The sequence below is a fragment of the Falco biarmicus genome, chromosome Z, assembly GCF_023638135.1.
Source record: "Falco biarmicus isolate bFalBia1 chromosome Z, bFalBia1.pri, whole genome shotgun sequence".
NCBI lineage: Eukaryota > Metazoa > Chordata > Aves > Falconiformes > Falconidae > Falco > Falco biarmicus.
Window position 1 is genome coordinate 4840350 of NC_079311.1, and position 13096 is coordinate 4853445.

Genomic DNA, 13096 nt, shown 5'->3' on the forward strand with positions numbered 1-13096 from the left:
CACAGCTTTCAGAAGCAATGTAGGTGTTTTAAATTCATCATTCTCGCAAGCATCCTCACCTTAGCTTTGAACCATCTCTAGCGATTAAGGTGATGCAGAATGGAACAAAAGCATGCTCCAAAATCTGCTGGAAGAGGAGGAAGAAACACCTTCATCAGCAGAAATGTTAGCCACAATGGCTGCTAGCAATAGTTAAAGTTGCCTTGGGTGTGTTTACATGAGCTGCAGAGAATGCAGTATAGATTTACCCGTTGCAGGTACTCTGAATGCTCAGTGTAAAGCGTCGACAAATGCAAAATAAACATAGCCCGAGTTTGCTATGGCTAAGCAGTCTGAGCTTCCCAAAATGTTTCATATATATGTGTAAGTGGTAACATTCATGGAGCAGGTAAAGCCTTGCTGCATCAGTAAATTTCCACTGAATTAATGAGGAATGGGCTATGTCTGTCAATAGAGGCATGAACAATATCTTTCGCTGTTTATAGATTAAGTGATCTGATATAAAATAATTCCTCCTTGCTGCTCCTTGGACCCTCTCACCCAGTGTGGCAATGCAGGTGTTGCATTTGAGGATGGGTCAGGTGTGCGTGGGTCACGCTGATGTCTCTTTTGTGAGATGTATGCAGCAACTGTATCAGCATGGTTTTCCAGTTCTAGGAAAGTTGCTGAGTTGATTTTTGCTACGGAAAAGAAGAAAAAACTTTGGAGGGAAAGCAAATGCTTCAGATGGAGATGGTATGTGGCTTAGTTATCCCAGACTGTACACTTCACAATTGCTCTTCAGAGTGATGTATGTGAGCCCAAAGTGAGAAAGCATATTTAAAGAACGGTGACCTCCGCACTCCTATTGCAACACAAAATTTTGAAAGCTGTTTAGAAGTATAGTTCATAGACTCTGAAGCAAAGTAATTAGTATGTGTATGGCTGTTTTTCTGTAGCGATAAATAACAAACCAGTATATAACAGACTCCATTTGCTAAGTAATTAGTTTTCCAATGCAGGTATAGCAGTATCAGTATTAATCACACAGATGGCTGATTGCAGGAGCAAGGACTCCCAGATACGACTTTTCTAACATTTCAGCGAGAATTACAGTTCTACTGCATTTCCAGAAATATTTTGCTTATCCTTGCCAATGGTGACAAAAAGTGATTTACCTGGGAAAAATGTGTTAAGTAGTAAAACCAATGACATTTAATCTTAGGTTTAGCATCTAATTATTATGCTGTGTCCAACACTGCAATACTAGAAACATTTCTCTTTAAAAAAAATCATCATTAAAAGCAACAGTTAAATAACAGTGCAGCTGTTTTCTTTCACAAACATACGTAGAAACTAGGCCTTGTAATGTTATTTTTGAAATTGCCACATACACCAAGTACCTCAAGTTATTAATAGCTTGTCTGCCTCTGGCATGAAAAAAAACCCATCTAATTGAAATAAAGTGATCCTTGTATTCTTAGACTCCAAACCCTAAATGTTAGCAGGGAAAAAAATTAAACAACTACAAAAAGTACACAAAAGGGAACAGATTAATTCTGATGCGGTCCTTAAGAAATTATCGTGTTAGAGAGTATATATGAAGCCCAGACACACCAATATATGATTTTGACACAGAACATGCCTTTTTTTTTTTTTTTTTTTTTTTTTTTGGTAGGGCTTTTGCATGGTTCTCTCCATGGGTAGAATTTACAGGACACAGTTATACAGGAGTCTGAATTCCCCCTGTCGGTGACTAAGCACCCAAAAGCCAGGCATCATCTCACCTAGATCCGGCATCAGGGCCAGATTCAGGTGGCCTCAAAATGACTAATCTCCAGAGCAGCCGTGGAGTTTCTCTGATTTGGTGGGGTGATGTGTGGTGGGGCATTAACATCTGTGAGGCACTGAGATGCTGAGGGTGCCACAAAAAGGTGGTTCACTCTCCAAGCAAGCACAAGTGACAGGCAGAGGGACCTCCAGGCAGCTGCTGGTTGTTAAAGTGCCGGTTCTTTCACGTGTTACAGTGCAAAGAGTGAAAACGGAACATTCTTTAAATTAATAAAAAAATGCACCACAGACACCGTATCACTAAGAAAGCCAGTAACTTTACTGATTTGTCTGCAAAATACAAATTATACCTTATTTCCAGCAGGAGAATCTTTTGAAATTTTCCCATTTTGTTCACTACAGACAGCTGAATTAAGTCCCTTGAGATACACAGATGTGGTTTAACTTACTTATAACATCTTGTCATCTAGTGGCGACAAAGTCCAGCTTATGCCGCTGTGAGCCTCTACTTTAATATTTGTTGCAAATGCTTGTATGCTCCCATTTACAAGCTATTTTGTTATCACCATTGTTTTATGGAAGCAAATCCCCATGAAAGAGAAGAAAAAAAGAAAAAAAGGATACAACAAACCATCTGAAGCAATCCAAGTGTAATGCCTGCGGTAACCCAGGTCTGATATTAGTTACTCCGCAAAAGACTCTGGTACTGCATTTTTTTTTTTTTTTTTAATGAATTACTTAACTGACCTTTTTTGAATCAAACTGAGGTACGGATCAGTCTGAGGTATGAGAAGGGAAGGTAGAAACGCAACACCTGATTATGAAAATAATCAAACGGATACTTTTGATGCAGAAGGTCTGTGGCTCAAAGCTTGGATTGCTCCACATCTTTGGTTAAAATATATTAACAAAAGCCTTTTATTACATCTACAGTCTGAAGCATTCTAACAGACACCAATGTTCCATCAGTCCTTCAAGAGACCTGTAGTGGCAGGAAATTAATGCCATATAACTGACGACATCACAGCAGATGGCACAAACAGGAACAGATGAAGTATGCCATGTTTAGGCAACAGCCTTTATTGAGGTTTCAAGTGGCTTTAAAAAATTACAAAGCATTTACCTTCAAGGCGAAGGAAGAAGGAAAACAAAACAGCTCTGTTAGGACTATAGAGAAAAGAGGGTATATAGGATAACACATACAATACAAAAGGGTTGACATCCTTGAAAACAGTCTAAGAGTTCTTTTATTCTTACGCTAGCTTTACCTGAAAAAGATCTGAGGACAACAGATATTTTTATATTATTCATTAAAAACTGCTAAATTCCTCTTCTGGGAAAAATATAAGCCATTTTGTTATAAAACACAACTTTTGAAAAACACTGAAATGACAAAAGCTTTACTGCGAATGGCTCAATGCATACAATATACAGGTTGTGCAGATAGGGTATATCATATAATTGTCACCAGCAATTGAACACTAACTGACAACACCTTTTAATAGAGGTTAGCTTAGCTATAACAACACTTGCAGATGTCTAGAATGCCACTTCAGGTGTTTGAACTTACAATTAAGAATGTTGCCTAAAACATTATATAGCATGGGTTAAGGTAAAGTAAATGTTAATACTCTTTCAGGGCTCTGCCCCAAACTCCTTAAATACAAAGGAATCACACAATAAACCCAAATTAGCTTTGCAAATACAATAAATGGTAAGGTACAGATAAAGGAACAAGAAAGGTAGACAGTTATAGTTTACAGAAAGTGACTTCACAATCAAAGTTGTGCTTCTTATCATTAGATCAGTTTGCAAATATGCATTATCCCCCACAATTTTGCCAGTATGTTAGTTGCCCTCTGCAGCAGGAACAAGAGGGATGACTGGCATTTATTTTCACGTGATTCTGTTCTACTTGTGTTTATACAAAAATCACTGTCAGAGTTAATATAAATTGCCCAGGCAATACTTTTCACGCTACTTTCTGCTTATTTACTTGCAGTAATATATTACACTGCATCTTCGTTAAATACGTTATCTTTCTTTTTCATGCGTTGCTGAGGCAAATCGCAAGGTAAACTATTAATATGGCTATTCTTCATATATCAATAGACCAAATCCCCTTCCCCACTGACAAGTTTCTACTACGATACTGATAAAGTTGTATTTTTTTCTTGAAATGACAAGGTACATTTGTGATATATTTGCATATTTTTGACACACCAAAGTTTAAAATTCTCAGAAGAGAATAAGAGTATAGATTCATCTGAAGGTGAAGAAAGTGGTTTCAAAAACAGTTCTTTTGTGTTTTAAAATTAATTATGGGCCCCATTAAACCTTTTTTTTTGTCTTGGTTTTTTTTTTTGTGTTTTTTTTTTGTGGTTTTTTTTTGTTTTTTTGTTTTTTAAACATGCGTATCTTTTTTCTTTACCCTGCAGATTGCTACACAAGAGAAGATGGATGCATTAGTAGCACAGTATTCTGCTTAAAGAGTTTCCAGATTATGCACTAGCCCCTGCACGGCTGAGAGTGCCTGTAAGGCAGGCTTCTATAACGTCATGATAAGTGAAAAGCATGTGTCCTGTAGTCTGTTCATCATTCTCTTCTACAGAGAGGTACACTCTGTCATTGAGCAGTGCACAGCAACTGCATGTATAGGTGGGAAACTGAGTGTAGATTTCCCTTAACAAAGTAGTCTGTGTTGATATTGAGCTGTCGCAGCTATATCCTTCATCATAGTATCAGTGTGTGTAGGTGAGAGCTGGAGGGACTCTTGGAAAAAGGAGAAATATTACAGTTTCACTATGGCACTAACATTTTGCTTAAACACTTTTTTTCCCCTTGAACAGGAAGGTTAAACATTTGAATATAGCATTCTAATAAACAAGAGGGACAGAAAGGGACTTAAAGAAATGATGCAATCCCCCCGGTCAAGTTGTTTTCATCAAAGGAACGATATGAGGCAGGAGAAAACGCGGATGCTGTAAGCCGAAGCAAATCTCGCTTGGGTGCAAGTACACAGGGAGCATTGCTCAACAACGTGCCCACGGTGAGGTGGCACGTCCGCAGAGGTCTGTGAGAACCAGGGACCTGATGGCCAGTATTGGCTGCGTGAGATCAGCCAACCTCTGGATGGTCCTTAACTGACGATCTCTCTCTAAGAGTTTGACATCTGTGAGAGGGGAGTAATCTTTGCAGCAGGCATGCTCGTGCCGATCCCTCCCTTTAACGCTCCCTACTGCTTCTGCAAATACCCATCTGCACTCACGTAACCGACAGCCGTTAGAGCTGTACATCCAATTCTGACAGGCAGAATACCAGCTTCATTAATGAGAAAGGGCCAAGTTATGCCACTTTGTCATATAACCCACGGAAAGCTACAAGATACGCAGGACATTAAGTAATAGAAGGGCCCTTAACTTGTTACAATGCACAAAACAGCATGAAAGAACTAATCAGTATATACAATGGATCGCAGTTCACCCAACTGATTGTAAAATGCTGTATTAAAATGATTTAAGTTGTTACACCATGGGTAAATTCTAACTTTTTACAGATGAGTCTTTCAACAGGCTGACTTCGACCTGTAAAATGTATACCCAGTAAAAGAAAACCGAAAGAAAATAGTTAAATGTGCAACTGCACAAATATAATTCCCCACTATTAAGATAACAAAAACTTTTGCTATTACCATAATTATTATATATATTAGAAAGCTATACACAAGCATGTTAATTTCACAGATTTTTTTAAAAGATTCTTAATATTTTATATAATTAGAAATACACATTTCAAAAACAAAACTTCTGCAAAGAGAAAACAGTTATCTTGGTTAGCAAAGCATGGAGTTCTTCATGGCTTAGGGTAGTGCTTTCTATACAAACAGTCCTTTTTGTTTGTTTCTTCAGGACTGTTTAAAAGAACTAGCGAAGCTATCAAGGAAAAAAGAACACATTTTGGCTTAAGGAAACTACAAAAGCCACAAATGCTTTGCAAACTCTGTCTTACTTTTTAATATGAAAATAAGCAAAATGTAATGTACATATTTTTATATTTTTTTTATTTAATAAGTGATGCAGACCCAGAATCTTTAAAATTAAATATGTTAGCCCTCGAACTCAACATTTTTTACAAGTATGGTCCTCTCTGAGTGTTTTGATCCTTTTTAACTGATTGCCATACTTTAATGATATGCCTGCATGTTTGTGAGCATTTTCAGTATGTTAGGTGACCCAGTCTCTTTCCAGCATCCAATAACGGCCACCCAACCGCTGGGTCTGTCAAAACATCTGTACATTTTCTATATGTTGCATAACAGCTGCTTTCTCTCTCAGTAAAGATCTGCCATTTCTGGCAAATGTTTGCCTTTTGTCTATTTACACGTAAATAACGTTGAACCTGCAACATGACACTATCTATTGTAACATACATTTTGCAAGGGAGCACAACAGTGAAAAGAAGTTAGCCTTAAAATCTATTTTGTACAAGTGTTCTGTTGTACAACTCAAGTGCTAAGCTTATCTCAGCATTTCTGTTTATCCTTATACTGTATCACTGAGGCAATTTAAAAGTACTTTTACAAAACAGAGTACCTGACTTTTTTTTTTTTTTTTTTTCCACACACGGCACATATAATGCATATCGACCCCCCCTCCCCCATTAAGGTATAGCACACACACACTGCAAGAAAAAAAAACAAACAACCTAATAGGTAATAATGTTATCATGTCGCCCATCCTTCAGAGAGACGCATGCGCTTGACAGAGGGGCTTTCCCTTTCGTCCGGCGAAGGTCTGGTGAGTCCAATGGGGGAGTGGAATTCGTTCCGGTGATCTTCTCGGTCACTTCCATCGTAGGAACTGCTACAGCTGCTCAAACTGTCAACAGGAGATCTCCCCGCCTCATGGCGCGTGTGCTGTGGGTATCTCGAGGGTGTGGTGGTACGGTCTCTAGGAGGAGAAACAGGTTCTGACTTGATGTTGAGGCTTTGAGTAGAAGGCAGGGAGAGATTTGTACTCTGAGATAAATGAGTGCTAGTGCAAGCTCTGTAGGAGGAAAGGAAACCCAGTTACAGACGGAGGAGGCATGGAGCCCCCAGATATGCACAAACACTCACACAAAACACCAGTGTAAAGGCTCGCACAGGACCAGCACATGCAGAGAGCACGAGGACTGCCTTCTGGGCAGGATTCACCAATTCAAAGGGATGGAAGCATCGCAACAAATGTGGCTGGCTTGAGTGGGACATGCCCTCGGTTTGAAAAGAGGTCTTGCTTTCAGCCTTCTCCCTTTTTCTTTTTTTTTTTTTTTTTTTTTTTTTGACTCAAGTGTCACAACAAATTTTGGAAGGCGAGCCTTTGCACTGTTGGAACCACCTGCAGGTTTCTTTATAACTAATGCTTGTGTGTGTGTATGCACCAGCTGAAACAGGGGAGGCACGGGCTTTCTGGTGGGGTTAATCCAATTAGTTTGAATGCACCCAACTATCTTTATCGCTGTTCATTTTGACATGCGACTTCAGATGCAAAACAGAAACAAAAATCGGGGCCAGGTACATTTTATGCCTTCCAGAAGAGAGTTGAGATTTCTGGTCCTAGGACTGGCACTAGCAAAATACCACAGGCAGGCAAGGGCTTAGACATCCTTTTATGGTTTAAATCTATGAATTCATAACTCAGTCCAGAATGCCTTTAAATAAACTTCCAAAGAGAAGCTGAAGAGTAATGGAAGATGTCAGAGGGTTGTACTGTCTGCCTGTAGGAGAGCCCAGCTCAGAGGATGCTCCCAGCATCAAGAGAAACTGCTATGCTAAAACTTTTTCTAAGGCAAGCTGTGTAACTACTCTGAGTTAATTTTCTTTCTGTACGTTTTTGTTGGCAGGTAGTGGCAGAGGAAAGCTAAAACAGAGTGAATACTGAGAATGTGCTTTATCTCTATGGGAGAAATGAGATCACTTGCATCTGCAGGATGTTTTGTACAAAAGCACCACCTCCTGGTAAAACCTGACTTTTCGTTATTAAAATAGATTTCTCAACGTGCAGTTCCCATTATCTTCTGCTTCGGGGACCATTTGCTAGGCTGAAGTTAGTGTCTAACCCCAGAGACAGTGTCAACATTTCTGCTTATGAGTATTTGTGCAGGGGGAGACTGAAGGCAGTGGGGGCAACAGACCACTTGGACTCACACAATTTTAAACCCAAGGGGTTTTTACTGCAAGCAGAAGAAACATTGGGATTTGGAAGTAATTTTAAGCATGTAGAAGACACAATTCAGTTTAGCTGTGGTCTTTTCAGTTATTGAAATATTCCACTTTTCCTGATGCCTCATCAACTGACAGCTGACCTTTACTTAAGAAACACTCACTACAACTTTGATGAAAGGTAAAATGTTGTTTTCTTTTCTTCTTCTGAGAGACTTAAAATAGAACTATATGGCTTCAGTATTGAATGGTATCAGCTGCTTTTATCAGGAATTATTGCAGGCTTTAATAATGACTGGATCATGTTAGAAAACAGAGAAAACAGGATGTTCTACCTCCAATTGCTTTTATCTATCCTTTGTTCCTATATAGACAAATGTGCCAAAATTACAGCGATCCCTTTTGTAAGTCACAGAATTCATGAGTAACAGCCCTCACAGTAGCAAATACAGGCTTTTTGGTTGTGGGGTTTTTTTTGTTTGTTTTTTATTTTCCCAAAGAGGACATTTTCTTTGCTTTTGCAACTATTAAATTAACACATAAGAAACCATAAATATCAGACTTTGCCATTCCAGTTTAGTGAAATATCCCACTCTTTTCCTGAAAACTTCTTGAAAAGAATCCAAGAAGAATAAAAAATATATTCCTGTCTGGGGGTTTTTTTTGCCTTTTTTTTTTTTTTTTTGCTTTTCATTTCCAGTGACTTTATTTTTCAGTTGCTTAGGAGATGCTGGGACTTCACCTGGGAAAACTGGCTGCCAGTTCAGCATATATAAAGTATAAAATTAAATATGATTTTATAGATACCAATCTTATAGCTAAACCTGAAAGTCCCATAATAAAGGATAGTGGAACCTGGGGATTTGATTTAGAAGTGTTTGATATGAGCAGATGACACGTCACTTTACAAAGCTGGGGACAGCTAAAAAACCCATGCTAGTTAAAAACAAGCATATTCAGTCAAATTTGTTCACACGGAACATATTTGCATTCCATTGTGTGACTGCCCCCCGAGGAACAAATCTAGAGGGATAAGCTGCATTTTCAATAAAATAGAACTAGTATTGCTATACTGCAATGTTGCTTTTCTAATAATGTTTCAGAAGTGAGCATGGAGAATGCATCTCGATAGACTTTACTTCAGATTCCTCATGATTCTTCAGCACGGTTAAGTAAATACCTGGCATACAAATTTGTGGCAGATTTAAAAATGCTGCAGGTTGGTCTACACTTTGAACAGTTTTTTTTTTTGTAAATTGAAAAAAGGTTAAGTCGTCATGTTGGCAGGTCAGGATTAAATTTTTGAGGTTTAAACCAATACAAATAAATAAAAGCAATTATTTTGAGTTAAATATTTTTTCTTTTAGAGTATGATCTTTTTCTGCTAAAACTGTTTCTGAATTTTAATATCTGGTTTTTTTTGGTGACTGTAATGTACATTATTTCATTAGCATTTTCCAAAACATTTTCCCAAGAATCTCCTGTAAGCTAAAATGGTCAGTTACGAGGAAACCTACTGTTGCACATAGGTGTGAATGGTGAAATAGTACATATGCAGGTGCTTAGACCCATATTCAAAACACAGGACTGATGTCTATTTAGAATAGAAGCTGTATAATAAAAAAAAAGAGAGTTCTGTCTGCTACAAAATGATTTCTTTTCATGCATGCCTGTGTGTGAGTGTAGAAACAGCTGTTTGTATCTATATGTATCAATGTATATTTTACGCTGTTGCTGCATATAATCATGTAATTCTGTTCCAGGCATGCCCTGTTTTCATAGTCTGAAAGCTACACTAAGTTCACTGGAAAACAAACAGGTTTTGACTGTGGAAAATCCACAGAGAAAATAAAGCAAATGACTTCAAAGGATTGTATATAATTAAAAGCACTCAATAGGTGCCATGCAGTCCACTCATGTTGACATAATTACCTTTTTCCATATACTGTATGAAAACATTTCATTTTATGGACACAACGAAAAAATTAATGTTTTAATTTTACACAGCAGTTCCTATTGAGACCGGTATAGCAAAAATGTGATGTTTATTTAGAATACAACAGCCACATGGGAGAAATGCTGGTTCCTATCTGGGTTCAACACTGAACAGCTGTGCAGCTCTGCTGTGTAAGGGGTGGGAAGCAGCAAGTCAGGGTGCAAGGAGCTTGCGAGTGGGTTTGGTGCTTGCTGACGCCAGTAAGATCAGTTCTGTGTGTGCCTCCATTTATTTGAATCTCCGCCTGGTGTGGAAGCTCAGCATGCACAGAGAGATGTGCAGTTCTGAGCAGGTGATGAGTGAGCACATGAACATGCACCAGACGAGAGGTTTTTTACAGAGGGAGAAAGTAGTGGTCCGTTGAAGGAAGAAAAAGCCTCACATACCTTTTGTTCTATGGCCACACTTGCTTCTCTAAATTTTTACTTCCCCACTTCATACAATTTCCCCCCCTAAACATATATGAGGAACCATTGAAACTTTGCTGCAAAATCTAGTTACTCAACTTTAGTTATGTGCTAATCTGTAACCGGGAGAATAGAGGATATTTTTGACTTGCTAGCAATGCAACCTTCCTCCCACCCCTCTGTTTTTCTCTTAGGTAAAAGCAAAAGTTGTTTTCCCATATTTTTTAATCAATGTAAAAGCAGAGTAAGAATTTCTGTGTCAAGATATTTTGATTAGTTCTCACACATAAAGGTCTACACTTTAAAAAGAAATTTCTAAACAAAGAATAATATGAGGTTGAATCTCTGGAACATCTTATTTACAATGGTGGTATAATGAAAAACGCTCAGCCCTAAATATATAAGGCTTTAATTCAAATCAAGGAAGTTGGCAGAACTGATACACATTCACAAAACATGATGTCACTGCATCTAAATTTTTCAGTGAAAATGGTTCAGTGGAGACTATTTGCCCATTTGTAGCTATGGCTATTATGTAATCAAAATTAATCATTGCTTGCTATGGAAGAGTCACAGAACAAGTCAACAGTATGCATGAATTTGGACAAATTTTTATTCAGGTGGAAAGAGGTTTGGAGAAACTTCTTTTTATGTAAAAAATTACCTATACTGAAGGTTCTTCAGATGAAATACTGTTTCTATGTTTGCACTTATATTTTAGAAAGGCCAAAATTTTGTCCTGTGGGTGATACTTAAGGAAGAAAACATTCTCTCTTAGACTGGGAAATACAGATGAAACAGACCATTTTCCATATAATGTTGCCTAAAAAATTTAGATCACTTATTTCAAAGTTTGAAATGGTCTCTTCTGGTTAGCAGCAAATAACTTCTGGCAGACTCCTTGGTCCATGTTAAATAAAAAGTAACCCTCCCTATAAGAGACATTGCAAGAATATTCAGACAAAATCCCAAACTTTTGGAAGGGATTGATTTTCAATAGAATCTCTGTGTATTTTTTCCAGAGGTAGACCTAGTTAGAAGACCGTGAAGGTACTATCTTTCTCTTTAACCTAAAAAGTGACAAAGTCTGACCTGTTTTAATGTCACAATCATATCAAAACAGGCCTTACATTGCTATCCTATCCACCAGGCTCAGCAGAAGGACAAAACCTGCATAGACAGGGAAAGTGAATTGCTTCCATGTCCTCAGGTATTTGCCCTCAAGCCCACCAGCACTGGTACGGTTGCTATTTGCAGAGTCAACATGATGGGTTAAGAATTAGGTTGTAAAGATCTTCTCCACTGATCTTAAAGAGGGTTCTGAAAGTGCTGCTGAAATTGTTGGGGACTTATCTGAAGCAAACCAATGCCTCTAACCATACCCTCTTCTCTTACTAACCATGCTGTTCTGCCACGCTTTGGGTAAGTCCAGCTGCTTTTCACCTTTAGGCTTCCATCAAAACCAAAACCTGCTGGAGAACTAGGATGTCTCTTCCAGTAACTCTGTTCTCTCACAGTTCTTTACAGCCTACTGTTACCAACAAACATCTCACAGTTACCAAATCTTTCCAGTGTTATGACCTCACTCAGCACAGGGATTTGGGCTGTCAAACCCTTTCTAGACGTATTTTCTCAGCTACCTGGGGATGACTACAATGTGTGATTGTTTTAGTCTTCCTGCAAATTCTACCTCAGGTTGACATGAACTATGTTCTCTATGATTTCAAATAATCTGAAAGTTTGCACAGGTGCTTTTGCATGTAGAGCTCGGTGACTAAAATAAAGAAATGCTCATGATTTTCTGCAGAGGTAGAAGACTTCTCCAGAACTGTCAGTGAAGCAGCTTTCATAGCTGAATTCATTTACAAATCACTGAAAGAATAATAGTAAAAGTAGCAACTCAGAATGTATTCCACCAGCCACAGCCATTACACTTTGACATTCTGTGATATGAATTAGAAACAGATGACGATGTGTGACATATCTGAAAAGGCATGTAGTTAGTTTAGGATTTAATTTATACTTTTTTGGTTAACCAGATAGCCTTATTACATTCTTTGGTACACCACTGAAAACAATCAGCTTATTGTAAGGTTATACATTGATATCTAACATGTGAGTTTTCAATTTATTTGAGACTTTATGTCTTTAGTTGTACAGTTAGCCTGAATGTTGCCCCAGAAACAGTGCAAACTCAAAAAGAAAATAGAAGAAGCGTAAGAGAAAGGTATTGAGACTATTTTTTCTAGCACAGTAACTATTTCAGTTGTATTTTTGAAAGTAGTTAGTACCTATATGTGCTTATTTATGTAGAAATGAGTTGTGAAAGATTTTTGTTTCCTCTGAAACACTTCTATAGCTGTCCTTTAAAAACCCAAATCGTCTGTACATGGTAAAGAAATTACAGTAAGTTACTAAGAGCAGACAGATAAATCAGAAGGAGAATTCTGAAGCTTAAGCCACACTTCTACTATTAAATAGTTTCACATTATGGCAACCACCTTGCAAAAAAATTAGTGCATATGTGCAACACCTCTTTCTGGAAAAAAAAAGAAAAGTTTACTTTTCAAATGCACGTGAATTAAATTTCTCCTCATAAATACACTCCAGCTGTTTTCAGCTTCTATTTTTGTAATGAAAACTTTTAAAATTAAAACATGTCTAGCCATACCTTAGGCTACGTGTGGCGTGCTGGTGAATGCCTAGGGTTTTACTCAACAGAAA

The 13096-nt window shown here is 37.9% G+C and overlaps 1 protein-coding gene across 13 annotated transcripts in view; it reads right to left on the reverse strand.

Annotated features, from left to right (window-relative positions):
* Positions 1-2067: 2067 nt before the first annotated feature.
* The window catches only part of MEF2C (myocyte enhancer factor 2C), a 128386-nt gene continuing 117357 nt past the window's right edge, over positions 2068-13096 (reverse strand). For 8 of the 13 annotated variants that reach the window (XM_056325192.1, XM_056325200.1, XM_056325189.1 and 5 more), the window contains one exon: positions 2068-6815. In XM_056325192.1, the coding sequence (XP_056181167.1) occupies positions 6494-6815 (322 nt within the window). In that variant the 3' untranslated portion in view covers positions 2068-6493. The remainder of the gene's footprint in view (positions 6816-13096) is intronic. The other 5 variants (XM_056325198.1, XM_056325195.1, XM_056325196.1 and 2 more) reach the window with 1 other exon arrangement.